This window comes from Alternaria viburni, assembly GCF_023758015.1.
Source record: "Alternaria viburni strain BMP 2772 chromosome Unknown scaffold_22, whole genome shotgun sequence".
NCBI lineage: Eukaryota > Fungi > Ascomycota > Dothideomycetes > Pleosporales > Pleosporaceae > Alternaria > Alternaria viburni.
In genome coordinates, this window is record NW_026055791.1 from 126,429 (window position 1) to 152,857 (window position 26,429).

The following is a 26,429-nucleotide window of genomic DNA, read 5'->3' on the forward strand; positions in this document are numbered from 1 at the left end:
TGAGCATGTACACGTACTCTTCACGAATTCCTCCATATGTGATGAATGCGCAGATTGTCCAAGTGAAAGATAGAGGGGCAAGTCATTGGGCATTGCCAAGGTGTTGAGGGGTTCACCTTGGGAGAGGTGAGGACCGTGCTCCACTGGCCATCGTCTAACCTGGTGCTATCATCGATCAGTTACAACATGGCCAGCGAGAAAGTCCTCAACTGGTTGTACAGCGTTCTCGTCAATGTAATTCCCCTCGCGACAATCAACATCGTATGCGCTAACAGGCTTCAGGAATACTCTGACGTAAATCGCACATATCACGACGCGGCCGAGGCACTGTCCAACTGTACGTCACATGTGTCGCAGCTTCACGACAGCTTTACTAACTCTACACCAACGTCCAGACCCGTCGCTTTCACCAAAGACGGAACCATATACGTACGAGAATGGCTCCTCAGCGCTTCTCTTGCTTCTCAGCGGCACGCTGCCGGTCACGTTTCGCGGCGCAACATACGGCTTCCCGGTAGCGATATGGGTGCCTCAGTCGTACCCCCGAGAGCCACCCATTGTATACGTCACGCCGGCGCAGGACATGGTGCTAAGACCCGGACAACACGTGAGCACCGATGGCAGGATATACCACCCGTATCTGGCACAATGGGCGAAGTACTGGGATGTGAGTACCGCATGCGCTCTGAAAGCTGCTGAGCGAAATGCCATATCTTGAGTGACGACAGCTGATGTGTGCGCAGAAATCTACACTGTTCGACTTCTTCGCCGTACTAAGAGGCGTCTTTGCGAAAGAGCCACCCGTGCGATCGCGGCAACAACAGCCGCAATACAATGCGCCGCAGCAGCAAGCACCCCCTCCAGTACCCCCGCCGCCAGCCGAATGGCGCCGCTCAGTACACTCTCCTGCCCCATCGAACCAAGCACCCGCGCCCCCTCCAAAGCCGCCGAAGCCACATGAACAAAACCGCTCCACGCCCCAGACACCACACGACCGATACTCGCAACCCCCTCCTCTGCCACCCCACCCTCCACAACATCCGCCGTCGCAGCAGTCGTATCAGCAATCTCAGGGCAGTAGATACGATGCGCCGCAGAGGTGGCAACCGCAGCCTTCAGGTCCACCATACGCGCCCAATCGACACAGTGGCTATGGTCAAGGTCCAGCGACTTCAGGCGCAGGTCCTCAACACCCGCAAATGCACGCACATGGTTACCCTCCACAATCATTACAGAACGGCAGCCCTGTGAGCCCCATGACACCAAATGGTCAACGAACGGCTGCCCAGTTCTCGACATCAGGGCCCCCACAGCCCCCTAACTTCCAGCAAGCACAGCAGTACCAGGGCCCACCACCCCAGCAGCAGTATGGGCAACCTCCACCACAGCAACAGCAGTATCGACAGCCGCCACAGGGTTACCCGCCACAGCAACAGGCTCCTTTCCAGCAATACTCACATGCACCTCCTCAGCAACCGCCACCAGCTCCGAAGCCCCCAATCGATCTTCTCGACGACTCGCTGGAAGTCACATTACCGTCACAGTCTGGCAACCAAGTTCCATTACCAGTACCACCTGTTCCACCAAACCCTGAGAAGGACGCCCTTCTTCGGGCCTTGAGCCAAACGCTGGTATCGCAGATCCGACAAACAGTATCCTCCAACATGGCTGCGATAGCACCACTTCGCGCGCAACAAGCCGCCTTACAGACTGCATACTCCCGATTACAGTCGGAACTGGGCGAACTGCAGCAGCTTGACGCGGCGCTTGCGTCGAACGAACAAGTCTTGAAGGGAGCCATGGTCGAAGCGGACCGAGTCATGGAGGATGCGCGGAGAAGAAAGGCACCAGATGTGGATGATGTCCTAGTAGCGCCGACAATCGTCGGAGGGCAGCTCTACACTCTTGCTGCGGAAGAGAAGGGCATTGCAGACGCATTGTTTGTACTGGGTAGAGCTTTGGACAAGGGGCGCGTCGGTACTGAAGTCTTCGTCAAGGTAAGTGCATCTCCTGTGACTTTGTTCTAGTTGGAATATGGCTAACATGATTACAGCAAACTCGAAGTCTTGCCCGAGAACAATTCTTGAAGAAAGCACTGATCAAGAAGATCGCTAAAGGCATGGCACTAGATGAGTACCAGATGCGTTAAACTCAGTTCCGCAAACTCTCAATCAAATGCATGCAATGGAGTCACGATACTTTATCATGCTCTGTGCTGAGCTCTATTCCAGATTCTTTCTCTCCGGTGACTGACAATCGTGATGTGGAGGCTGGCTGCCGACCTGTGCATAACGTCGATGTGTTTCGTCACGAGATACACTGGCAATGAAGAAGAATCAGGCTGAAAGTGGTATTTGATTATTATTAAGATGTTACGCTACGTTTCGCTACACTACGCTGGAATAAATCATTGGGGGGTATATCTGGGATCGTAGCCTCCGAGGAGGCATCATATCGCATCGTTACTGTGCGGATTTACGTGGAGAACCTGCTGGGCGAGTTCCTACCGAGGTACTTCCTGTCCTCCAAGTCCTCGTAAGAGTCAGGCGACATTCCCTTCTCCAAGGCGACGGCCTCGGCGTCAGTCTTGTTGCCCAAGCCCTTGAGGTCAACGAGGTTGATATCGCTGTCAGAGCGCTCCTTCTCCAAACGGTAGTGACCGAGCTGGCTTCGGGGTGTGCTACCAACCGTAACAGTCGTAGCAGCAGAGATCTTGCTGAGCTTGCTGAACTGACCGCTGCCGTTGCTGCCATTGCTGGCGCTCTTGGAGTTCTGAGTACCCATGCTGGAGCCCATCTTCTGGAGGAGGGAGCCCATGGACATCATGATGCTTCCCAGGCCTGCCAAGCTGAGCACGGATCGGATCTTGGGAAGGCAGCATGCGATGAGGGCGACGTTGGTCTCGACGACGGTCCAGAATAGACCGTGCGAGGTTATGCCGATGATGTCGTACGTGGGCATGCCCATGATGTACTGTTCGTCGAGGGCGGCGGACGGTGTGTTCTGCTTGATGCAAATGACCATGCGGACAATGGCGGAGGCGACGGCGAAACCTCCGAGTAGGAAGACACCGCACAGTTGGATTTTGCGGACGGTGGGCATTTGGAGACGCCAGATCTGTTCGCGCAATGATTAGCCGTCTGTCAAGAGTGAATCGAGTTTGGATTGACTTACCCATGGGAGTGGCAGAAGCAAGATGCACAGATCGAACACAGCATCAAGAACCGTGAAGGTGATGGTCGCCTCGAATCCAAACGGACAGTTCTCCGCGATGCTAGCAAGAGAGCCCCAGTTGGCAGCAAAGTTCAAGCGGCAATCGAAGATGAAGCCAAAGAAGAAGGCGATGGTGAAAGCCACAGTGAGGACGATGAATACGAGCGAGGTCCACTGGAAACCAGGCCACGTGAAGATGCGACGGTACAGGAACAAGAAAGCGAGTTTCGTGAAGCCGATAGCCAGCGGCTGCATGATGAAAATCATGTACACACACTTGTCGGAATGTTAGTCGAGTGGGAAAGACCAGCCGAGAACAGGGTGACTAACCTTCTCCAAAATTACTAAATCTGGTGTCGTGCTGTAGATCCAGCCTTCGATGTTGCTAGGGTCGTTGTGGCCGCCGATAATGCCCTTAGCAGCGCCTGTAGAACTAGTCAGATAAAAGAAGGGCTTTGCTTTGCTTGGCTCGAGGCTTACCATAGATGAGAACAGTGGAGACGCCGATGGTTGGGATGAGAGCGAGGAGGCAGAAGAGGTCGTCGAGATGCTTACTGAGACGCGTCTCTCTGCTTTTGCCGGCCTTTTGTATCGCTACGCCTATTCGCAGAGCGACGAAAAGGACAGTCAAGACGGTAAGCGCGATGCCAGTGGCAAGGCAGGAAGTAACGTTGATGTATGTGTAACCCATCTTGGCGGTGGTATAACGAAGGACTCGGAAGAAGTAACTAAAGATACTCTCACGAATGAGAGAACTCGTGAGGATGATATGCTCGAAAGAGAGACTGATGGTTCGCCGTGATGATGAGTTCTACCGGTGGTGATCACGCGAGGTTATGTAGACATGGCATTCACAGGTATGGAGAGGACGGAGGAAACTCCTCAGAAAAAAATGCATGTCTACACCCTCACCCTTAGCTAGGTACCCGGTAGTGGCCCAAAGGTGTTCAGCTCGATAGTCGTGCGCAAGGCTGGCACAGAAGCGCCGTTGGGCACGAAAAGTGACGCACATAAACCCCGAGCACATGGCTATTTTCCCAGCAGCGACATGCGGAAGATCTCCCGCGCCTCGGTCTAGATCCGACCCCTGGTGCGAGTCTGGGGAAAAGCGTTGATTCGCAGACCCACCTAGATCGTGAGGCGATGACTTTCGGTCGTGACGGACCGAGGCCGGAAGGAACTCCTCGCGCGATTGCGGCATGCTTAAGGACTACGCTAACCAGCTTGAGGCATCGTCGTGAACCTTAACTGCACGCTGCTTTCGTTAGGACTTGCCTCGTGCATCCTGCGCAGCGCTGACCATCGTGAGTATTTGATATGCAGGTTTCAGCAATGTTCCTCGATCGTTCCTCCACGCATTCGACAACACCATGTTCGCTCGGTACAAGCTCGTCTCCTCGGCGGATCAGGCCCCGGATCACGCCTCGTGTTCGGATTCGGCGCACAGACGACACTATCCGACGATAGCACTGGTCGTGCTTTCCTTCGCAAACGTCTGTGTATTGGGCTTCTCGATTGCCATATGGCGCACTGCGGGTGTGGCCGCCACGGCGACCCCGGGAGATTCTCTGACCAGCCTCGCCCAGTCCAGCACCCTTGAGGTTCCCAACGACCTCGCTAGGGTAGAGTCTCTTCCTATCGCGTATGTCCCTTTTCATTGGAATACGCCATGGGGTGCGCCCAATGCGACGGAAGCAGACCCGCTGTGGGACAGTATCAACACTGCGCATGGTCATATCGCAGTTGACCATGAGTTCGCAGCAGAGAACCACGTGAGTTACCCCCAACCAGGTTTTCGGGAACGAAGACACCATCATTGAACTGAGCAGTGACTGACATCTTCCAGTGGCCTCGTTCCATGGACATACCCGGTATGCCTGGCAAAGGGATGTATCTTCTCCAAGCCTACCATCAGCTTCACTGCCTCGTACGTCACTCCTGTTGTTCAGTAAACATCAGGTACCTATGCATCTTCTCTAACCACCCCCATTCTAGCGTATCGTTCGCGCCTCATATCTAGCTCTGAAGCGCCAAGAGTTCCCGCCCTTCCCCTCGCATCACGCTTTGCATTGTTTCGACGCCCTGCGTCAACACATTATGTGCCATGCGGATAACACTCCGCTGTATGGTCACGGCGATGGCATGGCTGGTGATGGCCAGATGCATCAATGTCGGGACTGGACCGCGCTGAGGGATTATGCGACGAAGAACACGGCTTGTTTCCGCGATGGTAAGCCTGGTATGACCCTTGCGGACCATTTTGGTGTTTGTGATGACGGAACGGATGGTTTGGAGGCGCTTGTGCCTGTGACGACTGGATTGTAATGTTTTATTCTTCTTTGTACAATACTTTAATGCACATTTTCTTTGTCACCTGTATACCTAGATAATGAGGACGGAGCTGGTTTGACGCAGTAATCGTAGCATAATTTCTTTGTCATGTTCTCTAAACTTCACAACTTCGACTTCGTCGACACTCTCCTTACCGCGATATGTTACCACGATGTGTGAGATCACTCATCAAATCTAGGTACACGGAGTCCAGACCTCAGTAACTTTGCAACCCTCCCGAGGTTACTTGTTTGTTAGACGAGAACGATGCAGCTAACATATCACACAGCGTGATACAACGCCATCTTGTGAAGTTGATGCATTAGGCAGTGAAGTTCTGAGTAGCTCGAATGACTCTGTGATGATTTGAATGCGTTGAAGCCTGACTCCATCGTCATCACCGAATCGAGACTGGAAGACGTTAGCCACGATGTACTTGGGTATACTACAATCTAGCTGTTGTATAGCCATGAGCTAGTCGAGCGTTGGTGCAAGTTGCCGAGGCGTCTGTAGCTCAACCAGCGACCAGGTAAGTGGTAGCGAAAAGGGAGTGCCGTCTGGACAAAAGAGTACTAGTCAAACGTGGTCTGGCCAAATGCGGTACCCTACAGCGCGCGTTGGGCTTCGATTTCGGCATTGCCAAGTAGCTTTTGGAGGCGGGTAGGTTTGCGTAGTAATACATGGGTGCAATCCCATTGGTTGAGTCCTAAGTTCCGCATCGCTCGGAGACCACTCCGGCCAGCTAGTGCGAAACCTTAAGTGACCACGCGATAGATCTGGCTTGCGGTACATACAGATCTTGCGTGTCGGACACCACCGACGTAGGGACTCGCTTAACGGCAGATCAGCGACGTTAGTATCCGTGCCTGAAGATCGAGGATCTGTAACGGGTGGTCTGGAAGCCTCAGCCGATTTGAAACTTCGTAGTGCGAACATCGTCAGGCGTTGGGTTCTGGCATCGAAATCGAAGGCGCGCTTCGGAGTGCGAACCGGTTGCCCTCAATTAGCACAGAGTTGACGTACGTCAGGGGTTCAACAACAGAAGATTTGAGAAGACGTCGTTGTACCAAGCCACCATGAACGACTACAAAGAGCTGGCAAGATCCCTTCATCTCAGGATCATCAGCTTCAATCATCTCCAGCTCTTCTATCAGCTCCTCTCAGTCATCTCGGCCATCACACTCTTCGGTGTTTCCGTGCTATCAATCGCTTCTCAGCTTCGGATTTCACTATGCAGTTCACTACTACCACCCTCGCTCTTCTGATTGCTTCGGCAAATGCCTCTCCTCTCTTGGGCCTCAAGCTCGGTGGCATCAACGTCGGTGTTGCTACTTCCAGCGCTCTGCTGGACGTGAGCGTTGGTTCTGGATCGGGTTCTGCTGCAAAGGCAAACACTGTGTCCACCATTACCGCTGCGCCAACCGCCGCTTCAACTGGCCAGCCGACGATGCCTTCGAGCTTCTCTGCCCCAGTCCAGGGTCACGGCGTGCTCTCTCTTGAGAACCTTCCCGCCATGCCGCCTGTCATTGACAAGGTTCTCTCTGGTGTTCTCGGAGCTGCTGTCGGTCTCCGTAAGCAAACCTCATCCCCGCCTGATCTTTTTTTGTGCTAACCGACATCCTTTTAGTATCTGGAGCTTGCAACACCGACCACAAGTGCACCGTCACTGTCGCAGGCTCTCTCGAGAACCTGCTCGTTGACGGCGACAAGTACTCCATGAACAACACTGTTTCTGCATGGTGCGCCGAGGGCCGCTGCTACGGTTCTGCCAGCATTCCTCTTTCGGCCACCGCTCCCTTCGTCATTACCTGCGACCAGATCTCTGGCCACAAGGCGTGCTCCGCCACCATTTCGGGTATTGCCCGTGCCATCTTCGCCAACGGAGAGCAAGTCGGTAAGTTTGACGTACCACGAGACAATTCCAGGACAAATGCTAACGAATTCCAGAACTCTGGGGCTGGTTGACCCCTGCTGGTTACTGCAAGGACGGTGTTTGCACTGCTTCCATCACCGCTATCGGTGACCCAATGTACTAAGCGCGACCTACCACAGCTAGAGTTGTGATGGCTGAGATGATTGAGATGGGGCACCGGCACTTGTCATTCCTTCTTCCAGTTCGTGCCTGGGCCCAGTATGGAGTTTGATTGCTTCAGGATTTGGTCGACACAGGTTCTATTACGATGTAATGTTTTCTGCGGTATCCCGCGACGCGTTGGCGCCGGTGAGCCAACTAGGTAGTAATGAAGTACTTAATATTAAACCAACACATTTTTGATTGAGAAGGACTTTCCTGAGATTGCGAAATGACAAAGGAGCACGCCCGGGTTAAGCTTTGACAAGCGCGTCGTTGTGAGCCGTGCATTGATGACTGAGATGACTGGAGCTCAGCCGGCCCGCATCATCGTTTTCCCGCTCCTGTTCATCTAAATTAAGTGACTTCCAACACCAATGCCGACTAGCCTCAGGCACCCAATGGCGCCACAAACAGCACGACGGACGCATCCAGGCGAAGGTCTCTCCTGTTGCCTGATCGTCTTCGCGGTCGTTTGTGTTTGTGAAGATTCTGTCTGACCCCATCCCACGCGCATGTCTCTGCGCATCCACTCGCTTCTTACTTAGTTAATACTTTAATAATGTCTTCTTCTACTCAGCCGCAGCCGCAAGCTGTGCCGCAAGCGCCTGACGCGATCTCAGGAGGGCCTCCGTCTCCAGTCCCCACGCCCCCTCCAAAGTCCGCAGCAAGATTGTCCGACGCGACGAACGCGACCGCAACCTCGTCTGCGCACGCGAACTCGCCCAGAATGCCTCCCTCGAGCAGCCCTGCGCCGGGTGCTCCCACCATGGCACCCCCGGCGTCGATCCCGCACACGACAGCTCCACAGGGCGCCGCGACCGAGACCGAGGAACGCCTTTCATACAACGACAAGCTCAATGCTGCCGATCGATACTGGAAGTTTAAGTTCGGTCTCAAAGCCGCTGCCATCATAACAGGCTTGATCGGAGTCGGTTGCTTTGGCTGGCTGATGTCCACAATGGACAGTGAATACGACCCGGACTCCTCTTACTCAATCAGCTACGAAAGCTACTGGTCTCTATGGCCCAGTCTGATTACTTGGGCTGCTTCGATAGTCTGGTGTGCGCTCTGCATCATCGTATTCCTTCTGCGCAAGCGACCTGTACATCCTGGTGTCCGCGTAGCGATGGATCTTCTTCTATGGCTTGGCTTCATCGTAACGGCTTTGTTCTCTCTTATAGCCCTCCGGTACTTGATGAGGTGGGGTCTAGACGGATTCGATACATGGGGTTGGGGCTACTCATACAGCAGCGATGGAGAATATGTCCTAGCTTCCAACAACACATGGGTATGGGAACAGGACACGAGCTACATCGAGACTCCTCGAGACTGTTCCCGATCCAGTCAGTTTGACAGCTGTGAGGAGCAGGACGCCTTCGTCAACAAACTTTGGGCCGAAAAGGATCATCGCTCAAACGTCACTCTGACCGGTGTGGTATGCCAGTTCTTCGGCCTGGTTATTCACTTTGCGCTATTCGTGTGGGCTTGCGTTGACTGCCATCGCCACCGCCGCCGCACAACCAGCAAGGACGCCGAAAAGCTTGCTGCTGAAATCGTGCAAAACATGATCAGTAATGGTGCTGTTGTGCCGCCACCAGGACAGGCACACATGAAACCGCAGCAGGGCCAGGTCATGTACTATCAGATGCCGCCCAACCAGCAAGGGTATCCGAACCAGCCCCCATTTCAGCCCCCGTATATGCAACAAGGACCGGGTCAGATGCAGCAGTTTGGGCAGCAGTTCGGGCAGCACCCACAGATGACGCAGCCGGTTCAGCGCATGGCGCCCGGACAGTACCCAAAGGGTCAACCTAGCATGGCAGCCTCGGATCTTCCTGAGAAGATCGCTGGTGGACCCCGTTACGCTTAAGCGAGGAGGTGGATATGTAGTACTATTTTCATTGATGAGGTTGAAGGAAGTGAATTTTCTTGGCGAGATACCCCAGCGAAACCTACCTAATAGTGTAAAGTTTATTCAACAGTTGACATCCATGTATCACCCTTTCGATGCCTTGTGCTAGTGCTGCAATACCTCATCCGAAACGTTGAAGACGCGCAAGGTGGTGTCATCACTTGCTGCGGCGATCTGTTGTGGCTCGCCATCTGCTCTTCCAGGTCGCCAGACGATCTGGTTGATAGTTTTCGCCGGGACCAAGTCTGCCTTGACCATGGATACTTGTGCCTGATCCAAAGCATCTGGTGATGCGCTCGCAATACCTATCTCTCCGTTCTCTGTGCCAAAGGCAAACATGATCTTTCCACCTGATTGCACGCCGTTACAAGCTACAGCGGTAACAGCGGCGTTTGCTGATACGGTAGCCTTGAGCTGCACGTCGCTCTCGGCGATCTGCCATATCTTGACACTCTTGTCTCGACCAGCAGTCATGAATGTAGGTTGCTCGAGCGGTGTCCAGGCAGCACCTAGTATCATGCGTGAGTGGCCTTTTGGATTCGAGTGCTTCAGTGTGTATAATGACTGCTCTTCGCTGCGCTCCCAGATGACCCATTGTCTGTCTCGTCCAACGCTAAGAAGGTGCTTGTCGTCTGGTGAGAATTGCAACGCTGTGACGGTGAGTGAATGCGCCTTGAGTGCCGGTTTGACTTCTAGCCATTCTTTCGTGTCGTACAGCCGTATGACGGCGTGGTCGATAGAGCTAGCTCGGCAGGCCGTTGCAACGAGACTTCCATCCCGGCTCACTGCAACAGCAGAGATCTCATAGCCGTGTCCGTATAACTTCTCTGTCTCTGGCCATAGTAGGTGGCGTGCCAGATGGTCTTCGAACGGTGGGTGACTGAAGTCCAGCGTCGATTTGCGAATGACAGAGGCAGGATCGACGGCTTCACGTTCGTCTTCGTCGCCGTTCTCGACTGGCTCGTCGTCTCCCACAGCTTGAATAGCTTTGTTCGATAAACCGAGGACGGGAATGTTGGCTGCATCCGGAAGCTCAGCAGTAGTAGACGCCTTGATACTGCAGAGATTTTGAAGCATGTCCGCTACACCTCTAGGTTCGTCGAAAATACGTAGCAACTTCTCGTCTGCGCCCGAGACGAATTGAGTGTTGGAGACCGCGTCGATGCAATTCAAGTCGTAGCCGTGGATTTGGGGCCGCGAGAACTCATGCCATGATGCTGGTGCGCCTTCTCGTTTCCATTGCGAGTAGAGCCGACTGGTTTGATCGGAACCAGTGGAGAGCATGTATGACCCATCTCTTGACCAGCTCACGCCTTTGACTTCGCGCACATGTCCTGTGATGGCGACTTGCTGCGTCCACATATCTTCCGTGGCCGAGTAGGTCCACTTTCTCCAGCTACCAGTTCGTCCTAATGAAACCACAGTGTTGCCATCTGGCGACCATAGACCAATCCAGAAACCTCCAGCACTTCCAGTAGCGCTCGTCGAGCCCTTCTGCGCACTTATCTCGCCTAATCTGGTGATGCAAACCCACACACCGGAGTTAGGATCTGACTCCCAGATGGCGAGTGAGTTGTCTTCCGAAGCGGTGAGTAATTGGAGCTTTCCCTCGCGATGTCTCCACGAGGCCTGGTATATCCAATCTTCATGTCCTAGTAACAATGCTTCAAATGTGATGGAGTACTTGGATGTAGCAGAGCTAATCCAGTGTGCTTTGTTTGACAGGGACTTGCCCAATCCACCTAACGCTGGGTCGTTGAGTGCAGTACTGGCAGCGGGAAGCTCATCCCCACGATGGAGACGCCAAAGACGGACGTACTTGTCTTGGCTTGCGGATGCCAGCAATAAATCGCTATCCAGATCAGACGTTTCTCTAGTGAATGCAAGAGCGCGTATCCATCCTTCGTGACCGGTAAGAGTTGCCGAAAGTTGGAATTGGCCTTCTTGCGATACGAAGACTTGAATCGTGCTACGTGTGCCCGCAACTGCCAGCACTGTAGATTTTTCGTCAAGAGTCGCAAGTGCGAGGTTCAGAGGGAAGTATCTTGGTGATAGTGTGATGGTCTGTACAAGCTCGACATCGACGGACCCGAAGTCTGCATCATGAACAAGCTTCCAGATCTTGACAGTGCCGTCTGAAGATCCGGTTGCCCAAGCGTCCGAGCCTGGCAGCACAGCTATTCTGGTGACTGGCTGAGTGTGATCTGAAATCGTCTTGACACAGTCGAAAGATTCGCCTCTTCGGCCTCGCCATAAGCGAATTGTATTATCCGCCGATCCACTGAGCAGGACGGAGACATTGGGCAATTGTGTTGGAAAGAATTTGACAGCGTTCACAGCTTTGGTGTGCCCACTCAGAATTGCTTGCACGCCACGAAGACTTTCGTCCTATCTTGGTGAGTGAAGGTTGTGTCATTGGCCAGCCGCGACTCACCTGAGGATCCCAGAGTGCGATGCAGTTGTCTGCGCCGAACGCTAGCAGTTGCGACCCGGCCTCATCCCAGTCAGCGGCAGCGGGATTTCGATTGCCACCTGCAGCGATGAACTCAGTAGATATGTTCATTGTTGGGTCTAGGCGTTGCGTATGCGCAGGCACCGCATCTAGTCATCGCCGTAAGGATTTCTTTGGCGCTAGCCTCGCTTAGCTGCATTTGGCTCAGGGCTGCAGAGCAGGCGCAACCGATCTCGATAACATCCGAATCTCTTACAACTCTAGCATCTTACAGACGAGCAAGGCCGAAATGTCAAAAGATGAGACGATCCCAATAACGATAGAGTTCAGGTAGGTCGGTTGTCGTGCGAAATGGCGATGTTCCTCTCTAATCTTCTACAGCGGGGGCCTGGAGATCCTGTTCGCCAACCAGAAAAAGTATGATCTTGCCCTACCAGCCAAAGATGAGTCTGGAGAGCCAGCGAATGTTGCATACCTTGTCAGATACCTTTGCGACAAGGTCATGAAGGATCCGCGGAAAGAACTTTTCGTGCTGGACGATACTGTGTATGTTCCTGCCCCAAGAGAACAAGGACATGCTGACATTAACTTCAGACGACCTGGAATACTGGTCCTCATCAACGAAGCAGACTGGGAGCTGGAAGGCGAAGACAAGTACGAGGTTCAGAGAGGCGATCATATTATGTTCGTATCTACGCTACACGGAGGATAGTCAAAGATCGCCAAGGCCGAAAGACCAAGTAAAATCAGCGTCAGAAACCACACTGTCATATACCAATTCACCCAAACATCTTGCATGTGACAACATCGCATTGGAGCTGAAAGTACAAACATATACGGCCTGCGTATACAAGTTTGCGGGAGCCCGGAAGCGGTCCGAATGACACCTCACCCTTACGAACTAACCATAAGCGCTACTGAGGCGCGTGCCGACATAGGCCCCAACCCTCACGGAACATGTCAGACTTCCTTCTACTGCGTATGTTGCGTCTACTCATCTCTTCGCTGATACCAACTCGCAATTATGGGCCGCCTTGACATCTTGCCCGCGCACGTCGATCCCTCTATCTTCGACGCCAATGATGTGTTCCTGGGCACCGGCGGTGTCTTGTACACAATCTGCTACGCCCTGATGGCACGCCAGTCCATTCGCGACCGCACATACGCCATGCCTCTCTTCTCGCTCGCATTCAGTATGTGTCTCCATACGAATTGCATATGACAAGTACTGACCCGGTACACCAACGTCCAGACTTTGCGTGGGAGATTGTGTTCGCGATATATGTTGCCGATGAGCTCCGGGAGAAGGCCCTCTTCGCCATATGGGGACTCTTAGACATGGGCATTGTCTACGCGGCTGTCACGTATGGCGCGAACGAATGGAGACATGCGCCAGCAGTTGGCAGGAATATCGGCAAGATCTTTGCTGGCATGTTGGTATGGTGGTGCATCGCGTTGTATGCTGTGAGCTCCTGGTGGCTTGATGTCGATCACCCTGTCAACCCAAAAGTTGGAAAAGCGTACCGGGGCAATCTGGGCATCGACAAGGACGAGCTCGGTTACTGGACTGCCATGGTCGCACAGGTTGTGCTGAGCGTCATGTCATTGGCACAGCTTGTGGTCAGAGGAAGCAGTCGCGGCTCGTCGTATAGCATTTGGGCGTGCCGGTTTATCGGCAGTGTGTCGGGATTGACGGTGAATTACGGATATGTCTGGTGGGTATGGCCAGAGGCACACGGCTACTATGTCAATCCGATATCAGTGGTGATGATGGTAACCTGGATCCTGGCTGATCTGGGATACTTGGTGGTGTTTCGCAACGTGCAGCGGACGGGCGGGGCTGTCGACGGCAAAACCAAGTGAACGACTGTTGTAGAAGATATGAGTAGTCTATATGGGAGAATAAAATCGTTTTAGGCGCATCTTCGTTGGTGTAACAGAGCAGGCTGAGCTCAAAGCCGTGATAACCCATGTAGGTTGCCAAGCCTTGGTCACATGCTTTCGCGACAGCGCGTTCAGGCCCCGAGGGTCCTGCCATGCCGGATCGCTTCCGCTTCTCAACGAATCTGTTTGTTTACCCAATCACCAACATTCCATAACAACCACATCTTGACTCTTGGACACATGGATTCTGATGATGAAGATCTCAAGCTTGCGATGGCAATGTCCTTGCAGGCGAATTCGCCTCGGGCTGCACGCGACAGCGCATCGGGCGATAAGCACGAGTCAATCGACCTCACATCTGACACTGAGGACGAAGATGACGACGATCTCCGGCGTGCGATTGCCTTATCGATGCAGGAAAGCGCAAATAATGACGTGCAACAGTCATCGGCTTCGAGCGCACCGCCAACGAGTGTGATCAAAACAGCAGCCGCCGTCGACAAACCTCCAGGTTTCATGGGTATGGATCGGAAAGCCATGGAACTGGAGCGTCTCGCAAGGCTTGGCAAAAGGAAGCGGGAGGTATCTCCTGAGATACCTTCTAAGCAAGTTGTAAGAACGCCTGCCGCCAAATGTGATTCGGACGAAACACCGTTACAATACCCCAATGGCGCGATCAAGCGCACTTTCGCGTCGAAATACCCACGAACCGACGACATCACTATTGAAGAACTACTAGAAGCCGATAAAGTCAATACCGCAGTCATCAGCTCATTTCAGTACGATTCGGGATGGCTATACGAAAAACTTGATCCGACAAAGGTCAAGCAGATCTGGCTGATGACTGGCAAGCACAGAGGCGAGGACGTTCAGGCAAAGCGCATACAAGAGTGGAGGGAGTCTCGCGTACCGAACATGAAGCTCCATTTCCCGCCTATGGGTGGCATGATAGCCAGCATGCACAGCAAATTCATGCTCTTGTTCGGAAAAGACAAGCTACGCATTGCGATTCCGACTGCAAACATGACACAGACCGACTGGGGCGAGGTCGCAAACGACTGGCAGCCCGGCATCATGGAGAACTCGGTGTTCTTGATAGACCTCCCTCGCAGACATGACGGTACTGTCACGGAGGCGAAAGACTTGACACCTTTTGGTCGCGAGTTGGTATACTTCTTGGAGCAGCAGGAAGTGGGTCCGCAGGTCATCACCGGTCTGTTGAAATGCGACTTCTCGAAGACTCATCATTTGGCCTTTGTGCACTCCATGTATGTCCTCAACTATGCTCATTAGGGGCCAGTACTAACTCAAAATAGTGGCGGTTCGCACAAGACCGAATCAACCCATCCCACAGGTCTCCCTAGCCTCGCACACGCTGTAAGAGAGCTCAATCTAGGTGAAGTCGAGCATATTGAGCTTGATTACGCAGCATCCTCGCTCGGTTCTATCAACGATGCCTTCTTGTCGCGCGTTCGCCTCGCTGCATGCGGCAAGTCGTTCGGGACAAACACTGCGCCAGAGTCTAACGTACGCGATTGCTTTCGGATATATTTCCCTACCAACGAAACGGTTGAGAAAAGCATGGGCGGTCCTGACGGTGCCGGTATCATTACGTTGACAAGACAGGCTTACAACGCACCATCGTTTCCAAGAGAATGCATGCGAGACTACGACTCGATGCGACGGGGGATGCTGTCGCATAACAAACTGCTCTTCGCGCGAGGTCGTAGAAAGAACGGGAAGCCCTTTGCTTGGGTTTATGTTGGCTCTGCCAACATATCCGAATCAGCGTGGGGAGGGCAAAAGGTATTGAAGAGCGGACAAATGGGGAGTCTGAACATCAGGTACGCAAACACACATTTGGTTTGCATGTGAGACAAATGCTAACTTAGTATAAAACATCACAGGAACTGGGAGTGTGGTGTTGTCATGCCTGTGCCAGAGGCAAAGCTTCAGGGTCTCAAGCAGGATGACGTACCGTCGATGAGCGTGTTTGACGGAACGATTGAGGTCCCTTTTCGAGTTCCTGCGGACGAATTCAAGGGCAGACAGCCCTGGTTCTTCAGGTCATGAGCGTAGTTTAGTTGCATCGGTGCAAACGGCGACTCCGAAATCTTAGTTCTCCGGGCGGAACCGCTGGATATTTCAGTTGTCTGGTGCACATGTGGTGATCGGAGACATTTCCGCCCACCATGAGCCTTTCTGGCTGCACGCAAACAGGGGGTCCACGCATACTTCAGTCAAATAGAAATGAGTTCTACCCATATAAAAAGCGACGCAGGGCTTTGCAGGGTCCTCATGCAGACCGTATATGCCGTATTGCAGTGCACGTGAAAGGACACAATGCCTGGTGTCGATCATCAGCCCAGGAGTGAACCGAGTCTTCCCGGAGCAGCCGGACCAATGCGGGCGCGCTTGGTGGACGAAGCGGACATTCGGGCGTCTGAGCAAAAGTTCCGACGCGCCTCGCCAGCACGACGTATGAGCCATGATGACCGTATATGCATGCGCCATGAAGCTGTGAGTTTCGCCATGATAGTACGGACCCTTTTTTGTTTGTATCACGCATGTGTCCCCTTGATCTAGCCTCATGTCGGACCCAAAGCGCACGCGTCTCTCGGGCGATGCCTTGTTGCTGCAAGAGGGTAGCAATAGAGCCATGGCCGCGCCGCTGCACACCTGGTTCACTTCGCCCGCGCGGACGCACAGCAACTTAGCGCAGGCGAAAGAGCTGCCCTTGCACCTGATTCAGCTCATCCTCACACACGTACGTTGGTCTGCGCCCTGCCACGCGACGAGCTGCCCCAACCGAGCTATACTAACACGCACGGAAGCTCGACGATGTCGGTGACCTCGCGCGCATCACGCGCACGTCGCGTCTGTTCTACTACATGACGCTTCCGCGGCTCTACGAGACGGTCACGTTACACTCGTATGCCGAGATACGATACGTAGATGGCAGGCCAGAAGGCTACGGCAATGGCAGCCCGTTTGCCATGGGCCTCAACACGCTCGTGTCGCGAAACTTTGGCGACTACATACAGACGTTCCGGGTCAAAGGCGATTGGCGAGAACATGATACGGAGGAATACAAGCAGGGCCGAGTGCCGGACAACAGCATGATACTGCAGGTTGTCATGCGTGCCGCCATTGACAAGATGAAGAACCTCAAGGCTTTCGCGTAGGTGTCGTACCAGAATCATATCGGACAAATGCTGATATGCCCAGTTGGGAGCTGAGCACTCCTCCTTTGTATACCGTCTACCAGGGCATCGCAGCCAGGACGACGCTTGTCTCGCTCACCCTTCGGTGTCAAACCAAACGAATACCACGGCCAACCACCATTATACCTCCGCTTCCGAACCTGACCACTCTGATCGTGTACGATATCGATCCTCTCTGCTACCCCGACGATATCTCGCTGCTTCTGTTGGGTTCCAAAAAGCTCGAGCACCTCACATTACACTGGAGTCCGCGCATGCGGGCTGTAGGCGAAGAGTCGATTTCGCTGCACTCGTTATTCGGACGATGCATGTCTGCCAAGTATTCTATACCTCTTAAGCACCTGGGAATATACAACATCTACACTCGCTTCTCCGACGATGGCTTCCACCATGTTATCCGCCCCGACACCAATACAGAGCTCACCCTGATCAACGCCATGGGCTCCTCGGACCCTATGACCGTTTTTGCCGACGACTCTTGGAGGATACACAGTAATCACCCGACGCCTCACAACCTGAAGGTGATGCGCACCGATAATACGGATAAAGAGAGCGCTGTCATGCTAGGCAAATTCAAGGGCATGGAGCGGTTTTACATTGTGAGCAATAGGCGAGGCAAGGACTCACCAAGATCTACCAGCGCTGCTGCAACCCCAACAACACCGTCCACGATGACGCCAGGTGTCATCGGAGTCTCTAGCGCGAGCAGTACTCCAAAACACACGACCGACCAACGCTGTCGCAGCATCGGGAGTGAATTTATTGCGGCCATTCAAACCAATCACAACCACAGCATTCGCCATCTCCTTCTCTCGGATCGCTGGGTATTATCCGACGATGCCCTGTTCAGACTTTGCCAAACGTGCTCTAATTTGGAGCAAGTTGGCTTCGCTTGCTCAGTGCCACCGCTTGAGTCTCTGCGCCAGGTCTTTGCTCTAGTGCCCAAGCTCTGGGCCGTCCGTTTTCTATTCCGCCCAAGCTCTGACACAAGCGAGGCGCCGTATCAAATCACGGATGCGGAGATGCATGCCTTCGCGATTGGAACAGAGTTTTGGCGACCGGAGTATAAGAACATCAAGTACGTTGGCTACGGCGACAGCATCGTGCTCAAGCTAGGCGACGTTTACTACCCATCAAAGAAGGAGTCGACACCGAACACCCAGGACAACAGTATGAACGCGAAAAGAGCAGGACCAATAAGAAAAGTAACAGTTGTGAGAAGGGAAGATGTGAATCACATCGAGATTTGGGGCAAGGACACTACGGAATTCGATCCCTTGAACCCTTGATGGCGAAATGTCAACATGACAAGAATTCTATGTTCATCGCGACGAAGCAAAGGCAGCGCTTCCGCGCATTCTACACATCCCGGAGGCTCCCGGCGAGACTGCACTCAGCCCCAGTAGGCACCGATGCCGCCAGATAGGAACCATGGCACATTTCCCGTCCACCAATGCCAAGAGGTGTTGACAGCGGCGGTCTGACTTAATTGTTTGGAAAGGACCTCTGTCGGAAGCCCACTTTGCCTGCTAAAAGCAAGCCAACAATGTATATTAGTACGAGGCAGTCGTGGAAGATGCGACTATGTACGATACGACCCATAGGACACCTTGGGCACCTATTTGATGCTTTCAATACAGACTTCACTACGTTTCTTACTCCTGATTCACTCCTTTGTTGGCGCAGCTTCCTCCGCTCCATTACCTGCTATTCGGAGTTTCGAGGTGACCACGAATATCTGCTAGATTCCGACAACGACACATGGACACGGTAAGAAGTCTCAGACCCTACAAGACAATATCGCTGAACAGAGCTAGATGTAGTGAAGGGTTCTCCAGCGTTGCTTGTTGCCTACCGCAGCATCGCACCCGCGCCTTTCACTATCAATAGACCCTGCTCTTTGGCGTTAACACTCAATTTATTTGTTACGTAGACTTTATGGCGATTTTACTCTCGAGCGACCCTTCGATCAACGCATACAGTAAGTAGCGTACATCCCTACAGCAACATCTAACGACGACATGAACCCCAAATCGATCTATGAAGAGACTAACGAGTTGTACACCCCGATCCGCGAAGCAGGCAAAGGTACGTGCGGAAGTATCACGGTTTGTGCACGCACACCGTCGGCTGCAAGCTCATCCACGACCATCTTCGTGGCGCAGGGTGCAGCCCTTGTCGCCGTCAAGATGATCAGTCGAGAGATGTGTCGCGACAGGATAGCCGATGAAATCGTCGCTCTCGAACGCATCCGCAACTTTCTCGCCGTCGACAAGAACGCAACTGTTCGGAAGCACCTTCCCATGCTCATCGATAACGATTCGATCAAGAACGGCGGATCGGGCTGGCTGGTCGTCAGTCCTGTCTGTGGTTTCGATCTTGAGCGGCTTCGTGTCGTGGTCACCGCGATAACCCAGCCCTCGTCAGAAAACGATCCTTCGCGCCGTTTTCCCCTCCCCGCGATACCGGAGGTACTCATACTACATGTCGCAAAACAGCTAACGCAAGCAATCGGGTGGCTCCACGACGTCGCCAGTATCTCCCACAACGACGTCTTCGGCGGAAACGTCATGCTCGATGTATCAGCCTCCAACAAAGACGCCAACTTCACATTACCAACCGTTGTCTTGATCGACTTCGACCGCGCCACCCTGGACCCTGACAACATGACAAAAGGCGCCGACCGCTCATATACTTACGAACTCATATACATGCTCGACAATGCAGGTCGAGCGTCATCACAAGACACGAACGTACTGGAAGATGTGATTGTGTCAAGGGAATCGATGACCTGGTGGGATGCTTTTAGAAACTTTCTTGTTATTAACAAGGGCCAGTATCTGCAGGATGAGTCGGCGAGTTTCGAGAAGTTCTGGGGAAGGTTTGGCAAGGATGTCGATCGGCGGTTGGAGAATATAACGGGGGAGGAACGGAGATGGGTGAAAGAGCTGATTGATGTGGTTGCGGAGAAGGAGGTAAGGTTTCCGAGTGAGGAGAGGGTTAGGGAGGTGTTGGGGGAGTAGGAGGATTGATGTTTGTATGATGATGTAGGAGATATTCATCATAACATAGAGGCGTGCGCATTCTAGAAAACAAGTCGTGTTCGCCACATCCAACCACACTCTACATACCATCGCCCATCTCCACTACCCAAAATACTACTACATGCACTTCTACTCCTTGAGAATCGTACCAAAGTCAAGAAGACGTGGATGCACACCAAGCTCACACTTCTCAGCAGCATCACTGCCGTCCCGACTACACCTCCCATAGTTATACCACTGAGGGCAGACATCCGTCGAGTATGTACCCAAATCATCAGATTCAGTCCGCCAATCGTCGTCAATACCGCTACCCTCCAACAGCTCTATCTCAAACACTGATTCCAGTGTCTGCGTGTCTACATCCGTAAAATCCTGCGGTGGTACACAAATCTCATGCAAGAGAAGCAAAGATTTCATATCCTGCCCATCTTTCCTCAGCCTCTTATTCTCTTCTTTGAGCGCCCTAATCTGCGTTTCTGCAGTCTCTAGCTTGGACTTGTAGTACACGTTCGTATCCTTAATCACAAGGTCAAGGGCAACAACCTGCATGTCTGCGCTCGTTTTCGCCTTTTCAGTCGCTCGGAGCTTAGCCTCGTAATCGGTCTTGTTGGCTAAGAGAGATGTGATCTTAGCGCGAAGGTCGTTGTGGACGGTGTCTGACTCGATTTGCCTACGGAGTCGGAGGTACTTCTCTTTGTAGCTGTTTTCGGCGTCAGCTTTTAGGGCAGCGAGGTTCATCTTGTTGACGAGAGAGGCGAAGCTGTTGGGGTCGGTGGTATCAATGGGTTGCTCGGGGGAGCTTGTTAGCCACGAGGCTAATGTCATGGCTGTTTGTATGTAGTTGTTCAGATGTTGTGCGGTGTGCTTGGTCTTGATGATGTCGATGGCTGGCAAGAATGAATCGTCGATTTATTGGGTGAACCAACGTGATAGGATGGGAATAGCTAGAACTCTAAGAAATATGGCCGGGTTTCAGACAGTTGTGAGCTTGAGACACGAGCATTGTGCACCTGAGTCGAAGCGCCGCGTGAACAATGATGTGAGCACACGGCGATGCGCAATGATAAAGCAGTGTGTTTCTGTTCTCTTACTTTCGAATGACTTGTTTAGCCGAATTTGCATGTACAGAAACATTGCGCGGCCAGGTATCGTCATTATCAGGGTCTGTCGAACGGCTTACACAAAGCGATCGAACTAGCTACTCTCTTCGCGAATGAGGCAGTTCAATTGTTACTAGATGATCAAGTAAGACTCTCAGCATCCTCATTGTGCATCTTGGTGTTCTTCTCCCTCTCCAAGAAAGTCTCCTGCTCAATCCTACTCTTCTCAACGTCTACAAAGAAGAAAAGCCAGGCGCAGCTAACCAGGCTCAACGCGAACAAGAAATAGAAAGGACTACTGTTGTTGCCAGTATCATCGATAATGGCAGAGCTGACCAGTGGGCCGATGAAAGCACTCGTCTTTCCCACGATCGAGAACAAACTGAAGAAAAGAAACTCTTTCCCTCTTGGTGTAACCTCGGAGATCATGGTCTGCGAATAGCTGTACCACGGGCAGACAAGCAGTCCATAGAAGGCCTGGTATACCCAAACCTCCCACTTGTTGTGGAAACCGAAGCGCTGCGTCCAGATGCCGATCATGCCCCAGCCGTCGAGCAGAACGATGCATATAGCGACAACCATGAACATGGTCTTGGTGGATAGACCATAGTACTTCTGGATGCGCCAAAAGGCGCCGATGCCAACCGCCTGGGCAGCAATACCGACGATGAGCAGGTAGGTAAGCTGCAAACTGTTGTATGCAACAATCTCGTTCTGCAGAGTTCCAATGACCGTCACGGTTGTGTTGAGACTGTCACCGAGGAGGAAGTAGCCTGCCAGATAGGCCAGACTTTGGCGCAACTGCCAAATCTGTCGCATCGCGTATCCGAGCTGTTTGAGACCTGCTAGGACTATGTTCGCGCGTCCTGGATCCTGACCTGGTCGTCTTTTCTCGAGAATGAACCACGGAAGAGCGCACAAGATCCAAACTCCGGTAGCAAAGGCGATTAGTACAGAAAGACCCCAATTGTTGTTCTCCGCGCTGTCATTGACGTGCAGACCGAACATGATGCCCACGATAACAGCCAGGATGAGGATCTCAAACACGGATTGAACATAGAACGCCGTGTTGGAGAGCTCGTTTCGCTTCATCATATCGGCAAAATCGTACTCTGCGCGGGTAATCGTTCCATCGGCGAACTCCTCGGCTTTGACTCGCAATTCCTTGGTGTTCCTTGCCAGTCCAGGGAAGGCAGCAGTCCAGAATGTGATTGTCGTTTGGTATGCGATAAGACCGACGATATAGAGGCCCACGCCGGCGTGCCATTTATCCTCGGTATGAACGCCTAACCAGCCAAAGCCGATTCCGAAAGCAATGACGGACAGCCCTATCAGGATGTTGGGGCGCCATGTACCAAAATCGGCGAAAGAACCGAGGATCAAGAAAACGAGGACCTGGATGGCGAAACTGATGCCGTTGCAGAGAAGCACAATGGAGTTGATGGTACGGTCTCGGCCCATGAAGTACAGCACCTCGGAGTCTCCTGCAGCTTCATACATGAGGTTTTGGAAAGCCGTCGGACCGAAGTTGAAAAGAGTGAGGCCATTGTCTCCGACGTAGTAGCTATTCGAAAATGGGATGTCAGCCTTAGCACATTCGACGTATTGCGCTCCGAATAAGTCCTTGCGCTGGAAGAGTTTGCATACCAGTAATACGACCAGATCTCCCACTTCGATGTCTCGTAACGTTCATCAAACTGGTCCGGTGCAACGGGGGTGTCTGTATCGACGGGTACGCCGACGGCTCCTTTGATAGGGTCCTCAGCCGGCGCACTGAGAGGCGCAAGGCCTGGCTCGTTTGAAGCCATAGATGTGAAATGAAGTCTAAAGGAACGCAAAAGATTCAGAGTCCAACATTGCGCGACTTAAAGCTTTTTCAGCCGGGTAAGTAGTCGCTTAGCGTACCCTGGCGATTCGTCATGGTCGGAGATAACCTCCTAGCAGTGCATGGGGTGAAGGTGCACCATGAGCCTAGGCCTCTAACGGCGCGGAATGTCGGAAGGATCGCGGTCGCAATGGATACTCCGCATGAAAAGAAGTGCCGATGATTGGAAAGAGTGGAAAGAGGCGCGAGTAAGACATGCAAGCTATAGCCAAGCCGAGCTTGGTTCGTCGATGATGTGGGGTGAAGCTTGAAAACCCTGAATTTCTGATCAGCTAGATCATATCCGGAATAGCGCTTGTCCGCCACCGGCGTAGGTGATTATCAAGGATGCAGGTCACCTAACTATAGGATTTGCTAAGGTAGACTATAGCTAAGATACTAGGCTACTTTATACTAGCGCGTATATATAAAATTATATTTAGATTATAATTTAAAACTAAACTTTCTTACCTTTTACCTACTTACTTACTTACTACTTACTAACTACTATAGTACTACGTAGCTTTATAAGTAAAACTATTAAAAAGCTATCTTAATATATTTTAAAAGCTTTTTAATAATATATAAAATAATTATAAGTAATACTTAGTTTTTACTACTTTACTTCTAAGTTACCTTAGCTATAAATTTAATAACTAGAACTAGCTTATAGTTAACTTTAGTAAAGTTATCTACTACTATAAAAAGTTTAGCGCGCTATATAAAGTAAATTATATTAAAATACTTTTATATTACTTTCTAAACGCTTTCTAATAATATATAAAAAAGAATAAAGTCTTATAATTCTATCTATATCTACTTTCTTAATATCTATAAGTTTTATAAAGTAGTACCTTTAGAAAATAAAAAGAGTAGGCTAAACTAGAGAGTTATTACTTTTACTAAGCGTAAGTATTAAAATACTATTATAATACTCTTAGAAAGCTTTCTAATAATATATAAAATAGTATAATAGGCTCTAGGTTAAGTATAACTATATTCTTACTAAGCGTTAGGCTACTACTAAAGCTACTACTCTAGCTTACTAATAAGCTTTTATAATAGTTAAGAAGTTAAAGCTAATTTTAAGATTAACTAGTAGTTATAAAAGAAAAGTAAGTAGATTAAAATACTATTTAAATACTATTTAAAAGCTTTCTAACTATACTTTATAGTTTAACTTTAAGTAAATAATAAGTATTATACTTACTACTAGTTATATTATACTTTACTCTATTTATATAGAAAAGTATAAAACTAATAGTAAGAGTAAGAATACTAAAATACGCTTTAAATACTTTACTAATACTTTTTAGTCTACTACTTTAAGTATAAAAGAAATAAGTTTAGTAATAAAATTAATAGTAGCTATTACTATAAGAATATTAGCTACTAGAAGTTACCTTAAATATATAGTTTCTAGTAAGTCTAATAGTATTTTATAAAATAGAAATATCTACTTTTTATAAAAAATCTCTCTAAGCTTTAAAATTTAAAATAATATATATTTTTATAGTTTTCTTAAAGTAAATATACTAGAAAGCGTTAGAAGAGTATTTAAAAAGTATTTTAGTATACTTACTAGTTAATTTCTTTTTTTTATACTAACTATATACTTTAGTAATACTTTACTTTAAAAGTATCTTTTTATAGGTATTATAGTTTAGCTAAATAAGTAAGAAATATAGCCTTTAATATAATAAAAAGGCTTAGCTTACTACTCTTTTTTAAACTTTATAATTACTTAATTTATACTTTAGTAAAGATACTACTAGTATAACTTCTACTTTTTTACACTTACTACTTCTTAAAAAAAGTAGCTTTAAAAGTTTAAGCTTTTTAGAAGGCTTTTAGATTAGTAGTAGAGGTATTAAAGTAAGTAGGTAAAAGAAGTATATTAAAAAAGTAATTAGAATACTTTTCTATAGTATATTCTTTTTAAAAGTCTTTTTTAGCTAGCTACTAGTAGTATAAACTTTTAAAATCTTCTTATAAAAAATAAAAGTAGCTACCTCTACTATAAGTAATAAGTAGCTAGCCTTTTTAGTCTTTACTTTATACTATAGATAGTACTTCTTAATATAAGTAATAAAAAAGTTATAATTTAAAAACTTTCTTTAGATAGTATTTAAAATATATTTATAGTACTTTTATAAAGGCTAACTTACTTTATAAAGCTTTTTACTATTCTTTTTTTAGTAGTAATAGTAAAAGAGCTTTTTAATAAAAATAATATACTTACTATTACTATCTTTCTCTTTAAACTTTATTAAGCTCTCTAGTAAAGAAGAAAAAGTAGTATAGTTTTAGTATATTTTCTAAAATATAATTAGAGCGCTTTTAGATAGTATTTTAGTATATATATATATTTTAAAGTAGTAGCTTATTACTTATAGTAAGTAGTAAAAAAGAAGAGAAAATAAAAGAAAAAAAAATAATAGAGTAAGGTTTAACCTAGAAAAAAATAAAAGGCTAGCCTAGTATTTATACTTTAATTACTTAGCTAATAGATTTAGAAAAGTAGAGTATTAATTAGTAGAAGGCTTTCTAAAAGTATTTTAAAGGCTATCTTCTTTTTAGAGTCTTAAGGTAGTTTAATCTTTTCTACTAATTAATACTAGTAGTTATAAGTATTAAAACTTTTATAAAATAGTATAAAATCTAAAATAAGAAAGTTATAACGCTTAGCTATTTTGTAAGAGTTTTAATACTTATAACTACTAAGTATTAATTAGTAGAAGGCTTTCTAAAAGTACTCTAAATACTATCTTCTCTTTAGAGTTTTAAGATAGCTTAATCTTTTTTACTTATTAATACTAGTAGTTATAGATATTAAAACTTTTATAAAATAGTATACTATAGATAAAAGTATAAATAAGAAGTTATATAGTATTACTAAGAAGTACGCTAAGATTATAAAAAGAGTAGTTAAGTACTTCTTAAATTTTATACTATTTTATAAAAGTTTTAATATCTATAACTACTAGATAGTAATTAGTAGAAAGCTTTCTAAAAGTATTTAAAAGGCTATCTACGCCTTAGAGTCTTAAAGTAGTTTAATCTCTACTTTTCTTTTTTTTATCTTAAAGACTAGTATTCTTTCTTAAAGTTATAGTTACTACTTTTATAGTTTAAGTCTCTCTTTCTTATCTTTAAGTACCTAACTACTTTTTACTACTTACTACTTTAAAGCTTAAAAGCTAGATAAACTTAAAATATATTAAAAAGACTTTTTAAAAGTATTTTAGTTTACTTACTTTTATTCTTTTATTAGAAATAAGCGCGCTAGAGAAAAGTATACTAAAGAGAAGTATACTACATTAGAAAAATA

At 49.3% G+C, this 26,429-nt stretch overlaps 13 protein-coding genes across 13 annotated transcripts; 9 read left to right on the plus strand and 4 right to left on the minus strand.

Annotated features, from left to right (window-relative positions):
* Positions 1-186: 186 nt before the first annotated feature.
* J4E79_008836 (uncharacterized protein) lies at positions 187-2,149 on the plus strand (the record flags this gene model as incomplete). Its single annotated transcript, XM_049357689.1, has 5 exons — positions 187-234; positions 283-337; positions 396-667; positions 744-1,997; positions 2,054-2,149. The coding sequence occupies 5 exons, from the start codon at positions 187-189 to the stop codon at positions 2,147-2,149; spliced, it is 1,725 nt and encodes a 574-aa protein (XP_049207728.1).
* A 326-nt stretch (positions 2,150-2,475) lies between these two features.
* Positions 2,476-3,904, minus strand: J4E79_008837 (uncharacterized protein; the record flags this gene model as incomplete). Its single annotated transcript, XM_049357690.1, has 4 exons — positions 2,476-3,117; positions 3,175-3,462; positions 3,544-3,638; positions 3,694-3,904. The coding sequence occupies 4 exons, from the start codon at positions 3,902-3,904 to the stop codon at positions 2,476-2,478; spliced, it is 1,236 nt and encodes a 411-aa protein (XP_049207729.1).
* Positions 3,905-4,583: 679 nt separating this feature from the next.
* J4E79_008838 (uncharacterized protein) lies at positions 4,584-5,049 on the plus strand (the record flags this gene model as incomplete). The annotated part of the gene is given in 2 exon segments (XM_049357691.1): positions 4,584-4,985; positions 5,005-5,049. 2 exon segments carry the CDS (start codon positions 4,584-4,586, stop codon positions 5,047-5,049), a joined length of 447 nt encoding a protein of 148 aa, XP_049207730.1.
* Positions 5,050-6,620: 1,571 nt separating this feature from the next.
* J4E79_008839 (uncharacterized protein) lies at positions 6,621-7,580 on the plus strand (the record flags this gene model as incomplete). The annotated part of the gene is made up of 4 exons (XM_049357692.1): positions 6,621-6,732; positions 6,762-7,115; positions 7,172-7,438; positions 7,492-7,580. The coding sequence occupies 4 exons, from the start codon at positions 6,621-6,623 to the stop codon at positions 7,578-7,580; spliced, it is 822 nt and encodes a 273-aa protein (XP_049207731.1).
* A 765-nt stretch (positions 7,581-8,345) lies between these two features.
* J4E79_008840 (uncharacterized protein) lies at positions 8,346-9,488 on the plus strand (the record flags this gene model as incomplete). The annotated part of the gene is made up of 1 exon (XM_049357693.1): positions 8,346-9,488. The coding sequence occupies one exon, from the start codon at positions 8,346-8,348 to the stop codon at positions 9,486-9,488; it is 1,143 nt and encodes a 380-aa protein (XP_049207732.1).
* A 147-nt stretch (positions 9,489-9,635) lies between these two features.
* On the minus strand, positions 9,636-12,093 carry J4E79_008841 (uncharacterized protein; the record flags this gene model as incomplete). Its single annotated transcript, XM_049357694.1, has 2 exons — positions 9,636-11,918; positions 11,965-12,093. The coding sequence occupies 2 exons, from the start codon at positions 12,091-12,093 to the stop codon at positions 9,636-9,638; spliced, it is 2,412 nt and encodes an 803-aa protein (XP_049207733.1).
* A 178-nt stretch (positions 12,094-12,271) lies between these two features.
* Positions 12,272-12,694, plus strand: URM1 (Ubiquitin- modifier 1; the record flags this gene model as incomplete). The annotated part of the gene is made up of 3 exons (XM_049357695.1): positions 12,272-12,312; positions 12,364-12,528; positions 12,577-12,694. 3 exons carry the CDS (start codon positions 12,272-12,274, stop codon positions 12,692-12,694), a joined length of 324 nt encoding a protein of 107 aa, XP_049207734.1.
* A 312-nt stretch (positions 12,695-13,006) lies between these two features.
* Positions 13,007-13,845, plus strand: J4E79_008843 (uncharacterized protein; the record flags this gene model as incomplete). Its single annotated transcript, XM_049357696.1, has 2 exons — positions 13,007-13,175; positions 13,235-13,845. The coding sequence occupies 2 exons, from the start codon at positions 13,007-13,009 to the stop codon at positions 13,843-13,845; spliced, it is 780 nt and encodes a 259-aa protein (XP_049207735.1).
* A 300-nt stretch (positions 13,846-14,145) lies between these two features.
* Positions 14,146-15,939, plus strand: J4E79_008844 (uncharacterized protein; the record flags this gene model as incomplete). Its single annotated transcript, XM_049357697.1, has 3 exons — positions 14,146-15,134; positions 15,183-15,710; positions 15,774-15,939. 3 exons carry the CDS (start codon positions 14,146-14,148, stop codon positions 15,937-15,939), a joined length of 1,683 nt encoding a protein of 560 aa, XP_049207736.1.
* Positions 15,940-16,525: 586 nt separating this feature from the next.
* J4E79_008845 (uncharacterized protein) lies at positions 16,526-18,379 on the plus strand (the record flags this gene model as incomplete). Its single annotated transcript, XM_049357698.1, has 4 exons — positions 16,526-16,633; positions 16,701-17,047; positions 17,095-17,689; positions 17,969-18,379. The coding sequence occupies 4 exons, from the start codon at positions 16,526-16,528 to the stop codon at positions 18,377-18,379; spliced, it is 1,461 nt and encodes a 486-aa protein (XP_049207737.1).
* A 732-nt stretch (positions 18,380-19,111) lies between these two features.
* Positions 19,112-20,113, plus strand: J4E79_008846 (uncharacterized protein; the record flags this gene model as incomplete). Its single annotated transcript, XM_049357699.1, has 2 exons — positions 19,112-19,178; positions 19,263-20,113. The coding sequence occupies 2 exons, from the start codon at positions 19,112-19,114 to the stop codon at positions 20,111-20,113; spliced, it is 918 nt and encodes a 305-aa protein (XP_049207738.1).
* Positions 20,114-20,263: 150 nt separating this feature from the next.
* J4E79_008847 (uncharacterized protein) lies at positions 20,264-21,289 on the minus strand (the record flags this gene model as incomplete). The annotated part of the gene is made up of 2 exons (XM_049357700.1): positions 20,264-21,021; positions 21,226-21,289. The coding sequence occupies 2 exons, from the start codon at positions 21,287-21,289 to the stop codon at positions 20,264-20,266; spliced, it is 822 nt and encodes a 273-aa protein (XP_049207739.1).
* An 86-nt stretch (positions 21,290-21,375) lies between these two features.
* On the minus strand, positions 21,376-23,042 carry J4E79_008848 (uncharacterized protein; the record flags this gene model as incomplete). The annotated part of the gene is made up of 2 exons (XM_049357701.1): positions 21,376-22,798; positions 22,882-23,042. 2 exons carry the CDS (start codon positions 23,040-23,042, stop codon positions 21,376-21,378), a joined length of 1,584 nt encoding a protein of 527 aa, XP_049207740.1.
* Positions 23,043-26,429: the final 3,387 nt, after the last annotated feature.